At 51.8% G+C, this 12658-nt stretch overlaps 6 protein-coding genes across 6 annotated transcripts; 4 read left to right on the top strand and 2 right to left on the bottom strand.

Moving 5' to 3' along the window:
- Positions 1-586: 586 nt before the first annotated feature.
- QC762_0115140 (uncharacterized protein) lies at positions 587-1017 on the top strand (the record flags this gene model as incomplete). Its single annotated transcript, XM_062884346.1, has 2 exons — positions 587-951; positions 1013-1017. The coding sequence occupies exons 1-2, from the start codon at positions 648-650 to the stop codon at positions 1015-1017; spliced, it is 309 nt and encodes a 102-aa protein (XP_062739906.1). The 5' UTR covers positions 587-647.
- Positions 1018-1091: 74 nt separating this feature from the next.
- Positions 1092-1719, top strand: QC762_0115130 (uncharacterized protein; the record flags this gene model as incomplete). Its single annotated transcript, XM_062884345.1, has 2 exons — positions 1092-1329; positions 1496-1719. The coding sequence occupies 2 exons, from the start codon at positions 1092-1094 to the stop codon at positions 1717-1719; spliced, it is 462 nt and encodes a 153-aa protein (XP_062739905.1).
- A 635-nt stretch (positions 1720-2354) lies between these two features.
- Positions 2355-3848, top strand: QC762_701360 (uncharacterized protein; the record flags this gene model as incomplete). The annotated part of the gene is made up of 1 exon (XM_062892998.1): positions 2355-3848. One exon carries the CDS (start codon positions 2355-2357, stop codon positions 3846-3848), a length of 1494 nt encoding a protein of 497 aa, XP_062739904.1.
- Positions 3849-4049: 201 nt separating this feature from the next.
- Positions 4050-6681, bottom strand: QC762_701370 (uncharacterized protein). The gene is made up of 3 exons (XM_062892999.1): positions 5625-6681; positions 4661-5569; positions 4050-4604 (listed from the first exon to the last, which is right to left on the bottom strand). The coding sequence occupies exons 1-3, from the start codon at positions 5914-5916 to the stop codon at positions 4231-4233; spliced, it is 1575 nt and encodes a 524-aa protein (XP_062739903.1). The 5' UTR covers positions 5917-6681; the 3' UTR covers positions 4050-4230.
- A 198-nt stretch (positions 6682-6879) lies between these two features.
- QC762_701380 (uncharacterized protein) lies at positions 6880-7908 on the bottom strand (the record flags this gene model as incomplete). The annotated part of the gene is made up of 1 exon (XM_062893000.1): positions 6880-7908. The coding sequence occupies one exon, from the start codon at positions 7906-7908 to the stop codon at positions 6880-6882; it is 1029 nt and encodes a 342-aa protein (XP_062739902.1).
- A 354-nt stretch (positions 7909-8262) lies between these two features.
- On the top strand, positions 8263-12191 carry DPB11 (protein kinase activating protein dpb11). Its single transcript, XM_062893001.1, has 2 exons — positions 8263-9289; positions 9362-12191. The coding sequence occupies exons 1-2, from the start codon at positions 9017-9019 to the stop codon at positions 11936-11938; spliced, it is 2850 nt and encodes a 949-aa protein (XP_062739901.1). The 5' UTR covers positions 8263-9016; the 3' UTR covers positions 11939-12191.
- The last annotated feature ends 467 nt before the right edge of the window (positions 12192-12658 follow it).

Below are 12658 nucleotides of genomic sequence, written 5' to 3'. Positions count from 1 at the left end.
ATAGTTAATTCCTTATGTTGATGTGGTATAATTGAGGATGGTTTGTTAGGGTGTGGTGGGAGGTGGGTCACTCGCTGATATGGGTCACTCGCTGATATGGGTCACTCGCTGATATGGGTCACTCGCTGATATGGGTCACTCGCTGATAATGTACGTTAGCTAATATTCAACAGCCCCCAATGTGGTGCGGTATGGGGCACCTACACCAGAAGACACCCCGTGTCACAGGGTGACATACCCTGGAGGGTTCATTCACGAGTGCTGTGACACTAATGGAGGTGTCTCTGGATGTACCACAGGGCCTCACAGAGCAAAGGGTGATAAGAAGGTGAAGGGAGAGGAGCAGTAAGCAGAGGACATGAAAGGGACAGGGCATATGCTGTGTTTCACTTAAATACTTCATCTCTAGGCTCAGGCTCTACCTCTGTCACCCATGTAGGAGCCTAATACAATCTTGTAAAAAATCTAGCATAATTATTTTTGGAGCTGTCAAACCTAGAGAAGTTCACACTGTGCTTAGGGTGGCTTGGGCCATCTTGCCATGCCATTTGTAATTTCCCAGACGCGTTCACCCTTTGCCCGGTCCCCAAACTCACACAACACAATACAAACAAGCACCAAGTTGAAAGCGATTCACCTCGAGCAGAATGGCTGTATTCGACAATATCAGCGACATCCTAAATGCACCACCAGATCATCTCAAGGCAGCGCTCAGAGTGCTATGCAGCAAGAACGGCGACGTGCAAAAGACCCTCACCGAATATCTCTCTACCCTTCACCAAGTATGCACCATTCCTTTGCTTGGCAGAGTAGATGCAGCTGGAACTTTCAAGCCAGCAGTCAAAACAACCGCACCAATTTCTCTCCAGTCGGAATTTCATTTATATGAGCGATGTGAAGAGACATTTTTCGACTCTGAAAACAAGCACGGAGAGTGCGAGTACCACGATGGTATGTCTATCAGACCCATTTTTATGTATTTCCATCAGTCCATTTAACAATTGCAGGGGAGTGTGAGCAAAACGAGGACGCCGAGATATGCGAAGAATGGGAAGAGTGGCGAGAGGGACCAATGACATTGGCGGAGAAAGATGAACATCCCGAGGGGTTCATCTGGACGTGCTGCAAAGGGGACGGTGATGCAAAGCCTTGTGAAGTTGGGGTTCATAAGGCCCCAGGACAAGATTACAGTTGCCACACAGCCGGATGCTGGTGTAGGTATGAAGCGAAAGAGGAACGACGATGATGCCAGTCTTCGCATCTGTGGACTTTGCAATAAAACGTTTGATGAAGGGGCTAATGGTCAATCTGCCTGCTCCTACCATCCAGGTAAGTTGAGACTTCATGTTCTAAAGTCTTGAAGGAAAGATCCAGTTGGTCTTTTTGACAGCTAACCCGAATACCCTTAGCTCCTCTCGAGTTTGAATGAGCAGGGCGCTGCCTGGAATATTGCTACCTTTAGTGCCCCATCTCCCAAAGATACTCTTTATCACAGGGTGGCATATCCAGATGGATTCATATACAAGTGCTGTAGCCGTGATGGCACGGAACCTGGGTGGAGGCATGGCCCGTACAAAGCCAGAGACGAGAAGAAAGTCTCAAGGTGTCATAGAACTGTCTCAAATGAAGATCCTAGATGTTGGTGACAAAGACGAAGATAATGAGGAGAATGACAATCAGGAAACGGGAGATGAAGAGAACCAAGACGAGGATTGCTAATTGACAATGCTGATACTCATGAATGTGTTCCACACCTGAGTAGTAGAGTCAGAAGGCAAATACGGATTGAACCTGATATATGTTTAGTCTCAAAGCAAACATAACCATTTCACAATATACCACGGTACACATGGTCTTAGCTTTTAGTTCTACATGTACACGCAATGGAAAAGTCTCAGAAGCAATTACACTCACAAATGGCTTACATGTACAGAAACAGTAGGGGTCTATCATTAAACTGCTATCCCATTATTCTTCAAAGATATTGTGATGTCCCCATTAATAACAAATATAATCGATCCCTGTTGCCACTGAACAATGGAGAACTGTCAAAGACCTTGTCTATAAGTCTATCAGCTACCTATTGTGGTAGGTTACGAATGGTGGCTGGGTGTCACCAGGTCTTCCGTCAAGACGACGACGGAGCGGAGCACCTAGCAGCGCTGCCACTGTCGCCGCCCCGTATTCAAAGCCGGCAGGTAGGCACCCAAGGATGGAAGTAAATTTGTTTACTGAAACTCCCGAATTCCCACGTTGTCCTTCTTCAACCACGATCACGACAGAAGACCTAACACCACCAACCCTCTTCACAAATTTCATCCACAACCTGACTTTGGCATACCTACCCAGGCAACATGGCGGACAGGTGTATTCTAGCCATATCTGGCATCCCAGGGTTCAGCCAACCTCTAGGACGCCCACCTCCACCCATCATATCCCTCGGCGCACACGAAATAATTCTTCCCCGTCGGTGGCAATGTCAGTCTTGCAATGGTCAAACACTCTGCAACGCCTACGAGCTCCATCTCAACCCTCTAATATCACCCCCGATTCTTGTCCAACCTGTTCGCCAGCAAGAAATCCTCTCCTCCTATCTTGAGAGCTCGTCTTCTGACTATGAGGATATTCCAAACATTAAAGACTGGAAGCCAACAAAGCAGAAAGCGTCACACAAGCCTGAGAAGAACAAGGTACCCAAGCTGCAACCATCGACATGTTGGAACTGCAAAAAACCGATGATTCTGTCTTGCATCCTTCTCAACAAGTTTTCAAATCCAATTTGCACCCTTTCTGGCGTGAACCTGATCCCCAATCGGCTCACCCCAGCAGGCATCCAGTGCTGCGCTTGCGAACGACCACACTTCCTCTCCTTACGCCCCTTCTCCGTGGACGAACAAGATCACCCACCATCCCAGCGTCCAACCACCCTCCATCCCAGCAGCAAACCCCTCACTTACCAGTCCTCCGCCGCGCCTGGGGCCCGCAACCCTCGGCCTCCCTGCGCCCATTGTCTTCACCCCTCGACGCTCTACACTGCCCAGATCCACCAAAAGCTCACCCAGGAATCCTGCCAGGGCAACTGCTGGATCATTTCGAGATACGGCGAGCGGCTGGCCAAGATACAAGACTTGTTCACGCCTGTCTCCCTCCCTTGGCTCCTCCCCGACGCAAACCCAGATGATGAACCAAAGCAAGGGTTGTTACACCTGCACCTGAGACTATGTGAGGATCACGTCGGGGAATGTTCCTCTGCTGTGGGCGAGGAAAAACAGAGGAAGAACCGCGCGCAAAAGAGAGCGGAAGCGAGCGCGGCGAGGACTACGGAGCGGGAGCATCCGACACGGTCAGGTCCGGGGAAGGGAACGTCGAGGGTGTATAGACGCGTTGCTGCTGCCGAGAGAAGGGTTGTCAACGCGGAGGAGAAGCTGTCTGAGGCGGAGAAGAGAAGGGATGAAGTGGTGGAGAAGATTGGCGAGGCGAGGGTGTGGGTTTTGGGCGTGTTGACCGGTCGGCGGGCGAGTTACGAGCATGCGGAAGGTGGTATTGCTGATGATGGTGACGGCTCGGGTGAAGATGGTGGTGATAACAGGGACGCTGAGATGAAAGACGTCTCCGAGGCTGACGGGGGTGGGAATGATAATGTGGTGGGGCATGGGCAGGACCGGGAGGGCGATGTGAATATGGATACGGCTGGAGAGAAGCAAGATGAGAGCCCAAAAAGAAGCCGGAAGAGAAAGGTGATCAACTGGGATGATAAATCGCTGCCCCAACCAGATCCAAGTCATGTAAGATACTGCTCATACAGGGGAATCCCCTTGTATGAACCAAGGCCTGGAAGGAGGCGTTAGGTCTAAGAACGCGGATGTCGATACTTTACACTGTAGGGAAGAATGAGGAGGCGTGTTAGTGATGGAGTGTAATAGAGCATGTAGACTAAGAATCTTAAGTCTTATGATGTGATCCTATTCACTTTATTATACCCTCGAGCCTGTAAATTAGGTATTTTTCAAAGCCTAATAACTATCTTCCAAGGTATATGTGTATCCGTACAGCAGATGTGACTCGGTGCGGCCTGGCCATTTCTACTAGATACTTGATGGAACTCGTGGACGGAGACAGACCAGTAGGTATCATGCCATTAAATCGGCGCCATGGCTCCTTCATCAGCCAGGCACCCTTCTAGTAAGCACAGTTGAAAGGGTATATACAAAAATTCGACGGGTTATTTTCTCAACCCATGTTCGCCAGGGCCAAGAGGGCAAAAGCCATGGCAACGACCGCCATCGGATGACATCTTGAACTTGATGAAGTAACTGGTGACCCTGCTGTCGAGGTTGCACCTGGTGGCGATTCAGGCACCACAACCGTGGAGACTGTCGCAGAGGCCCCGTTCGTATCCGATCCAGTACCACCACCACCAACACCAACACCAGGGGTCGCCGTTGTGCCGCCAGCACTCGAAACGGTCACCGCTGGTTCAGCTGTCAAACCGCACGCGCCCACCACCATGGACAGATCGTTAACGCTACCAAGTGCGGCAGGGGTGGAACCGCAGCTTGTAGCTTGCGTCATCCAAATAGAGTCTGTCTCGAGGTCGAACACGACTGTCTCACCCCGTTAGTGTGACCGTGTATAACACTGTGGCGGACAGAAAACATACCATAAGCAGACCGTAGAAATGTGTCCCCCAAAAGGGTAAACTTCTTGCTTGGTGTAATGCCCAAGAAGCACGCAGGCGGGTTGCTGGGCACCTCTCTGATCATCTCCTTGTACGGGACTCTGATCTTGAGTCCATTGAAGGAGAAGTCCAGGGTTCCGTTCATGGATGTCAAACCGCAGTCGATGCGGTAAAACCCGTTGTCATCCTCTTTGTCGGCCCCAAAGTCCTTCGCGATCGTCGCTGCAAGATCGGGTGGAAGCAGTGTCATTGTCGACCCGGAGTCCAGGAACACGGGCATCTTGCTGCCCTCGTACACTTTCGTATCGTTGTTGGGTGGCGTGATAGCAATCGAATTCATGTCGACCCAGAAACGAGGCACTTGGTCCGGTGAGTTGTTGGCATCAATAATGGGCAGCTTGGCCAAGGGACCGGCGAATTTCGAGGGGTCAACACCACCAAACACAATGACTCCTTCCTTCTCCTCTTTACTACCCAGCGCGAGGGTGTATGCCTTTGCTCTGATAGCGTTCTGGGCAACAAGCTGATCGACAAAGTTTTTGTATTTGGTGGCAATGCCCTTCCCATACCCAATACCCAAAATACCCGAGAAGGTATCTTCTGTTGCGGTGGCCACGCCAAACTGGACGGCCTGGAGGGCGGTGGCTGTCCCGGCAAGAGTGATGGTGTCTTCAAAATACGTGATGTTAGCAGTACCGATGCCATACTTCAACGTCTTGGTGGTCCCCAGCGATTTGGCCGTCGAAGATGTATTGCCATCGTACCGGCCGACTTGCTGGCAGAATGCTGCGTCGGCGCCCTGGACGGTGGTACAATCTGGATTCACCCACAGCTCAAATGATCCTGTATCCAACTGCACGAAAACCGGCTGTGGTGGTGTACCAATGCTCACTAGAGACTTGTTAGCTTCACGACGGTCACCTCACAGAACACAGGGCGTATGTACGTTGGGCGTAGTACGCGATGTCAGACCGGTTAGCTAACTGGAGCTGAACACCACGCTTCTTGGAAAAGTGGTTGGCATTGGTTGAGTGAACGATGGGCAGATGAACGCAGCCGTCGTCATGCGCTATTACCGACGAGTTTATGAGCTTTATCGGGGCATGTGTGTGCGGTATCGAGACATTTGTTGGTGGTATCGTGGTGTTTGTGAAGGGCAAGGAGGAAGCTACCGCATGGCCGCTAAAAGTCGAGGAGAGGAGCAATACGGATGCGGAAAGGAGCAAGGAAAATGCCATTGCTGGCGAGTATGGTGTCGGCGGATTACCACGACGGCGTCTGCATCGGCAACGATATCGAGGTTGACACACCAGGCGGATTCCAGAGGGGTATGTGACTATAAAAACGGCCGGCCGGTTCCGCGAGAAAAAGAGGTATAAAAACACAGAAATGAAGGTACCAAAAGAAGGTATCGAGACCAAGTTCCCAAGCTCGCCGGCGGCTCTGGACCGCACCAATACGCCTAGGGCAAGAAACAAAACAGAAAGAAAGATTGGGCTCTTAGAGGCACAGCAAGGCAAAAGAGAAAGAAAGGAAAGGAAAGGCAGGAGAGAAGCAACAAAGCACCACACAGTGGTCAGTGTCGAGTAGAAACCAAGGTAAATGGCGAAGAAGGAGAATTAGGTGGTGTGAAACAAGGGAGCTGGGGAAAGGGTGTCTGTGTGCGAGTACGCTCGGTACGACCCTGTGCGGTTGTAATGTCTCATCCCACAACTTGCTGGGTGGACACGCACATGGGAGCTCTCTGGAAGAAGATCAGGAGGTGTCGAGGACCAGGGGCCTGTAGCTACACAACAGCTACACTCCAGCCTCACCATGAGGCTGGTGGTGAGGCTCAGTGAGCAATTGATGGCCGACGGAGGACTCGCGCTTGACGGAGACAGGGCGAGAATGCCGACTTGGTCAATGCCATGGTGCTCTCGATGGCTGTCAGCGGCAGTCGGATCTCTCGAGCTGTGACAATGAGGGTGATCAAACACTTGAGGGATCATGTCGCAGCGAGGACCCTGCGTCTCTGAATAAGGTTTCTTGTAGACAGGGGTCTGCAAACCCCCAACGTCTCAGAGGACAAGGCCTGGGCCAATCACATCCATGCTCCCTGCACACCCCACAAAACATCAAACCGGAAACATTCCCACATTGCCCTGATCATTCACAATACATAGCTACACTACCTACTCCGTACACAGCCATGTTATCAGTCACTTGTCAAAGTCAGCAACTCGAAGGACAACTTTTCCCGTCGTCTGCCCGCTCTCCAACCTCTCAAAGGCCGCCCCGTACTCCTCAAACGACCAAACGCTATCCACCGTCGGCCTGACTTTGCCTGCCTCGATCAGTTGTCCAATCTCAGTCAAGTCTTCCCCAAGAGGCTCAACGATGAAGAAATTGCTGTTCACGCCCTCCTTTACAACAAGATGGCTTGGCCTAGCACTTTCAGGAGGAGCGCAGATACTGACCATCTTGCCCTGATCTTTGATAGCGAACCAACAGCCCTCCAACGTCTTCCCTCCAACCATGTCCAAAACGACGTCAACCTCCCTTTCAGGCGACGCCCATTGCCGAAGAGAAGTTTCCTTATAGTTCACCACCTCACTTGCTCCCAATTCCTTCACGTGGGCAATTTTATTCGGTCCGCAGAGCCCTACCACTTCGCATCCCGCCAGAGCAGCAAGCTGTACCGCCCAACTGCCAACACCACCAGTCGCCCCCGTAATGAGCACTCGTTTTTTTGCGTTCTCCTCTCTCGCAGGATTTTTTCCTTCAAGAAGGCCTTCTTTATTCAGGCCACCATGTGTAAACAAGGCTTGCCAAGCGGTCAACGAGCTCAAGGGCGTTGCAGCTGCCCGGATCCATCCCAAGTTCTTTGGTATCAATGCCAGCTCTGAAAGACGGGCAAGTGCGTATTCGCGGGCCGCACCGGGACGCGTCGCCTCGATTCGGCAGTAAACTTTGTCCCCTGGCTTGAACCCTCCGGTGTATGCGGGGGGCAAGGAGACAATGACACCTGCGAGATCTTGAGAGGGCACGGGGGTTTTGGTGGAGGGGATCACATCTGGGAATGCGGCAGCCCAGGTGAGCTCGCCTTTGCAGGGCGCGGTAGTGTATACTTTGATGAGCACGTCAGAAGGGTGAGAAGGTACGGGCAGCGGTGAGGTGGTGAGGGTAAGGGAAGGAGAATGAGGCGACAGTTGGAGAAGAGTCTTCATTGACAATGGTAGCGAAGACATTGCGTCAGGGTAAGGTGAATCGTGAGTTTTCCAAGGTAAGTGTCACTGAGCAGACGAGTGAGTGCTCCAGATATTGCTTCACTGGGTAACTTTTATATGTCTTTCACAAGCAGCCAAGATTTGGTCGTGACTAATCGGTGCTGTGTGACCTACATGAAGCTGTCGATTTCAGGTTCGTATACCGATATGAGATCAAGTCCAGCAATCACTTCTCCGAGGGGTTCAGGAGAAAGCTAAGCCCATGGTGCTTGTGCATTACTCAGCAAACTGAAAATGAGGTTTCCTCACGATGCATGGGCAGAGTAAGCACGGAGCAATATGTAAAAAGAAGCATATGCTTTGTTGCCTTGAAGTGATATGCATCAGTGCCTTATGTGCCTTGCCTTGTTGCCTTGTGGAGGACTTGGGCGGTGAGAGTGGGGCTCAACTGAAAAGGGGCCTGGAAGCAACATCTTTCTCTGTTACCTACCAACTTACCTCTTCTCCTTCATATCAGTTAGTATGCCACCACCTCCTCCGCCATCAGGCTTCACCTTCACATTTTCACCAAACCTCTCGGCCTACAATGTTACAGTTGGCGACCTCCTCGAGGTCCGTCGGCCTCATGTGCCGCTCCTCAAACACCTAGCAACTGGTGCCCTGGTATTTTCGCACGATGACCACATCCTGCTTATCCAGCGCGCCCCAGACGACTCGATGCCACTCAAATGGGAGATTCCCGGCGGTGCTTGTGACGTTGAAGATGAGACTGTCTTGCATGGGCTGTCGAGGGAATTGTGGGAGGAGAGCGGGCTTCTCATGATACATGCGGTCGAGCTGGTATCAAAAGATGTGTTTCTAACGCGAAGGGGGAGAACTGTAGAGAAGATGACATTCGAGGCAGAGGTGCAAACCCCAAGCACATCTGAGAGACCGGTGGTGACACTTGACCCTCAGGAGCATGTGCGGTTCCTCTGGGCTACCGAGGAAGAGTGTCGGGCGGGCAAGGTCAACTGGGACGGGGAGGAAGTGACCATCGATTTTACCACCAAAGATCAACATAGAGTTATCATGACTGGGTTCAAGATCAGGAGAGAGAGGAAGCAACTTGTAGGAGTTAAGAGAAAAGATGTATAGTAGCTTAACCCTAACCCCTGTTCTGATTCTTCGATCCTCCCGCATCAGCCAGCAGCAAAATGTTAAAGTGCCCCACATGTCAGCTGCCCACGCGACGCGACTGTCCGCATTCCCGCTGTCCGTCAGATATTCTGTCGTCGTTCACGCAGCCTCATGCTCATGCTCGCCGGGTAAACACAAAGATCCAATGGAGGCCGACTTCGACCCAGCTCAACCTTTCCGGGGCGTTGTCATCTGCTGCACCAGCATCCCGCCCGACCTCAGGGTAAATAAAACCTCAACTCAACCAACCCATTACCGCGCCGTGTTCCAGCTAACCAGAGCTCCCCAACCGTAGGAAGACATCGCCTCGAAAACAATCGAACTGGGAGGTCTCCACAAGTATGACCTCACCCCCGAATGCACACATCTGATCGTCGGAAACTACGACACCGCAAAGTACCGCCATGTCGCCAGAGAGCGCCCCGACATCAAGCCCATGGCTACTGCCTGGGTCGAGGCCGTCCGGGATCTCTGGGTGAGGGATGCCGAGATCGACTTTGCCGCCCTGGAAAAACAATGGCAGATGCGCGCCTTCGAGAGGGATGGAGGAACTATGGACCCAAACCACCCCCGCGGCCAGCTTCTCTGTTGCACAACTGGCATCGAGGACCCCGCCGCCCGTCAGGAAATCGCAAATTTGATCGAAGCCAACGGCGGGCGCTACACTGGCGATCTCGTCAAGGACGTCACGCACCTGATTGCACAGAAGCCCGAAGGCAAGAAATATTACGCCTCCAAGAGATGGGGACAACAGACCGTGTCGGTCGAGTGGGTCAGAGACAGTGTCGAACGAGGCATGATCTTGGATGAGAGGTACTACGACCCTGTGTTGCCTCCGGAAGAAAGGGGTGTCGGTGCTTGGAACAAGGAACGGGCACAGCACGCTGCTATGGGAAAGCGGCTGAGAGAAAATGCCGCCGCCCAGGAGGATGGAAAGCGAAAGCTGCGCAAGACTGCCAGTATGAAGCTTAATAGTCAGAGAGATAACCTTTGGGGGGACATTTTAGGCATGGGCAAGCCACCACAGCCCGAGACCGCCGAACCTTTCGAGACCGCCCCTCAACAACCTGCTCCCTCAGTGTCTTTTCAGCATGTCACACAACCATCACTTTCAGGCCCAAATCCCACGAAGTCAATGGACACCCAAGGCTCAAAGCTCTCGTCTTTCGGTCGCCCCGATGAAAGCGGCGTGTTCGCCTCGTGTTGCTTCTTCATCCATGGGTTCTCGGCCAAAAAGACCGAGATGCTTCTCAACACTGTGGCCTCTTTGGGGGGCATGATATGCCATTCTCTAGAAGAAGTTTCCTCGGCATCTGGTGCTCAGATGGCACATCGGTTCTTTATTATACCGCAGGACTCTCCTCCCGAGATACAGCCAAAAGTCCCCGAGAACGTCAGCATCATTACCGAATTTTATATCGAGAAATGCCTCCACAAGAAGCGCTTTTTCCACCCAGCAGACCATGTCATCGGGCGTCCATTCCCAACATTTCCCATTCCGGGTTTTGAGAAACTCTCAATCTGCACGTCCAACTTCACTGGCGTCGACCTCAACCAGATCGACAAGTCCATCAGGCAATTGGGGGCGAGATACGAAGAGCGATTCACTGCCGATATCTCCATATTAGTCTGCCCGACGCTCTCTGGGATCAGGCCGCAGAAGTTGAAGCTTGCGTTGGAGTGGAAAATACCTGTTGTGAATGCCGGTTGGTTGTGGAAATGCATATCTACGGGCTCTATTGTTCCTATCCGGGACTTCCTATTTCCAGAGCTAAAGCAGCAGGATTTGCAGGGCCCAAAGCACACCATGGCATATGAGACTCCCGAGGCCACGAAGGGCAGGCAGAAGCCCAAGCAAGCAGCAAGAGACACGGTAGACAAGGACTTGTTGTCCAAGTCAACTGCCACGACCAAGCCTACACGTCGCTCAGATATCGATGCGTCAGCTTTTGCCCTTGAGAAGACGGACACAGTCGCTAAACCGCCTAAAAAGAGAATGGCGCCAGAAGACTCCTTCTTGACGACGGCCAATACACACTTTGAAACCGCACCCACTCACCATGCTCCCAGCGAATCTACCAAAACCCCCTCCAATGAGACACCCAGAGCGCCTCTCTCGGAAGCCTTACCCAACTGTCTGAATAGGCCCTCATCCTCCTCCTCGGCTTCTTCGCGATCCCGACAGGCACCAGAAACTCACAAACCCCTTAGCCGCACACGTTCCGAAGTGGCCGATTCTGAGGCCACCGATGGCGATGTCGGGCAGTCAGCAGACACGGCCTCTCCCCTCCATTCTATACCCGAGGTGGAAGCACGCAAAGATAACGCAGAAAAGTTGCGGGCAATGCGTGCAGAACAGGAGCGTATCGCTCTGTCAGAAAAGCTAACATCCGCCCTTCTCAAGAGGACAACCAGCACAGTCATCGCCGCCGGGTCAGAGAGTGCTGGACTCACGGCTGACCGGTTGTCCTCCATGGAAGGTGACAGGCAGCAGCCCCAAGCCAAGAGACGCAAGAGAGAGATCTTGGGCAGGGCCATCTCCAATGTGTCGGCCGTGTCCAACATATCGGCAGCTAGCAGCTCCGAGCAGAAGGATGCAGAAAATGGCTCGCTCGGGGACAAGGACAAATCACAGGGGCCGCTTGTGTCGAGCTCGCAGCTCCACTTTGAGGATCCGCAGTCGAGAAAGGCAAAGGCGGCGTTGCTTGGTAAACTGACGGGGAGCACTGTGGAGGGGGGTGGGAAGTTGACGGCAGAGCAAGGCTTTGTCACGATTGGCGATTTGGGTGGTTATGGGCCTTCCAATAACGCTTCGAATGCTGGGGCTGGGGCTGGGGCTCTGCCGCAGAGGAGGACTGCGAGGAGAAGGTAGATGAGGTATCTTGATTATTTCATTTCTTGTGATATTGCTAGGCACAGCAAGCAGGTTGTGGAGTTTATGTCGGGCTTGGAAGGAAGGTCAGGCTCTCATGTATGTGAGATTATGTATAGAGATACGTTGGGCTACACGATGGTAGGATTGGGAAATATGGATTTATGTTGGGGAAGGCCAAAAGCAGGATATATAGCAGATAAAGCCAGCATTAATGAGATGATCAACATGAGATCCCCAACGAACCTCAAAGGACATCTAATACGCTTTTCAGGGTGGTTAGAAGAACCAAGCAGATTGTGAGGGATGTTTGTGATGCGAAACACAGACTTGTAGGTGTATTATTGTTGAGTAAACAAAACTAAAATAAATTGGTATCTTTGGTGCCCTGTTTCTTTCCACATGTCCTCCCATTTGCTTGCCACACTTTATCCTTTTCCCTGATGAGTATCCTCTTGACTTCGCAGTTGTCCCCCGTTACTTCCGAAGCAATTCCTCAGCCCTCTGCCATCCCACCAGAGGTATCTGTCTAAATCTAAACCATCACAAAACCAACCTTATGAACAAAGGAAATCATAAACAAGCAATGTCAACAACCTCCGTGAAATCACCCCCGGATTTTAGATCCCTCCCCTTAATATCCACCTCCCAAATCGTTTCATTTTCATCACAAGAATTCCTCCCACAAAAAAAAAAAAAAAAAAAGCAAGATTAAAATAG

Source organism: Podospora pseudocomata, chromosome 7 (genome assembly GCF_035222375.1).
Source record: "Podospora pseudocomata strain CBS 415.72m chromosome 7, whole genome shotgun sequence".
Taxonomy (NCBI): domain Eukaryota; kingdom Fungi; phylum Ascomycota; class Sordariomycetes; order Sordariales; family Podosporaceae; genus Podospora; species Podospora pseudocomata.
Note: the sequence above shows the minus strand (reverse complement) of the source record. Positions and strands in the feature narration are given on the sequence as shown.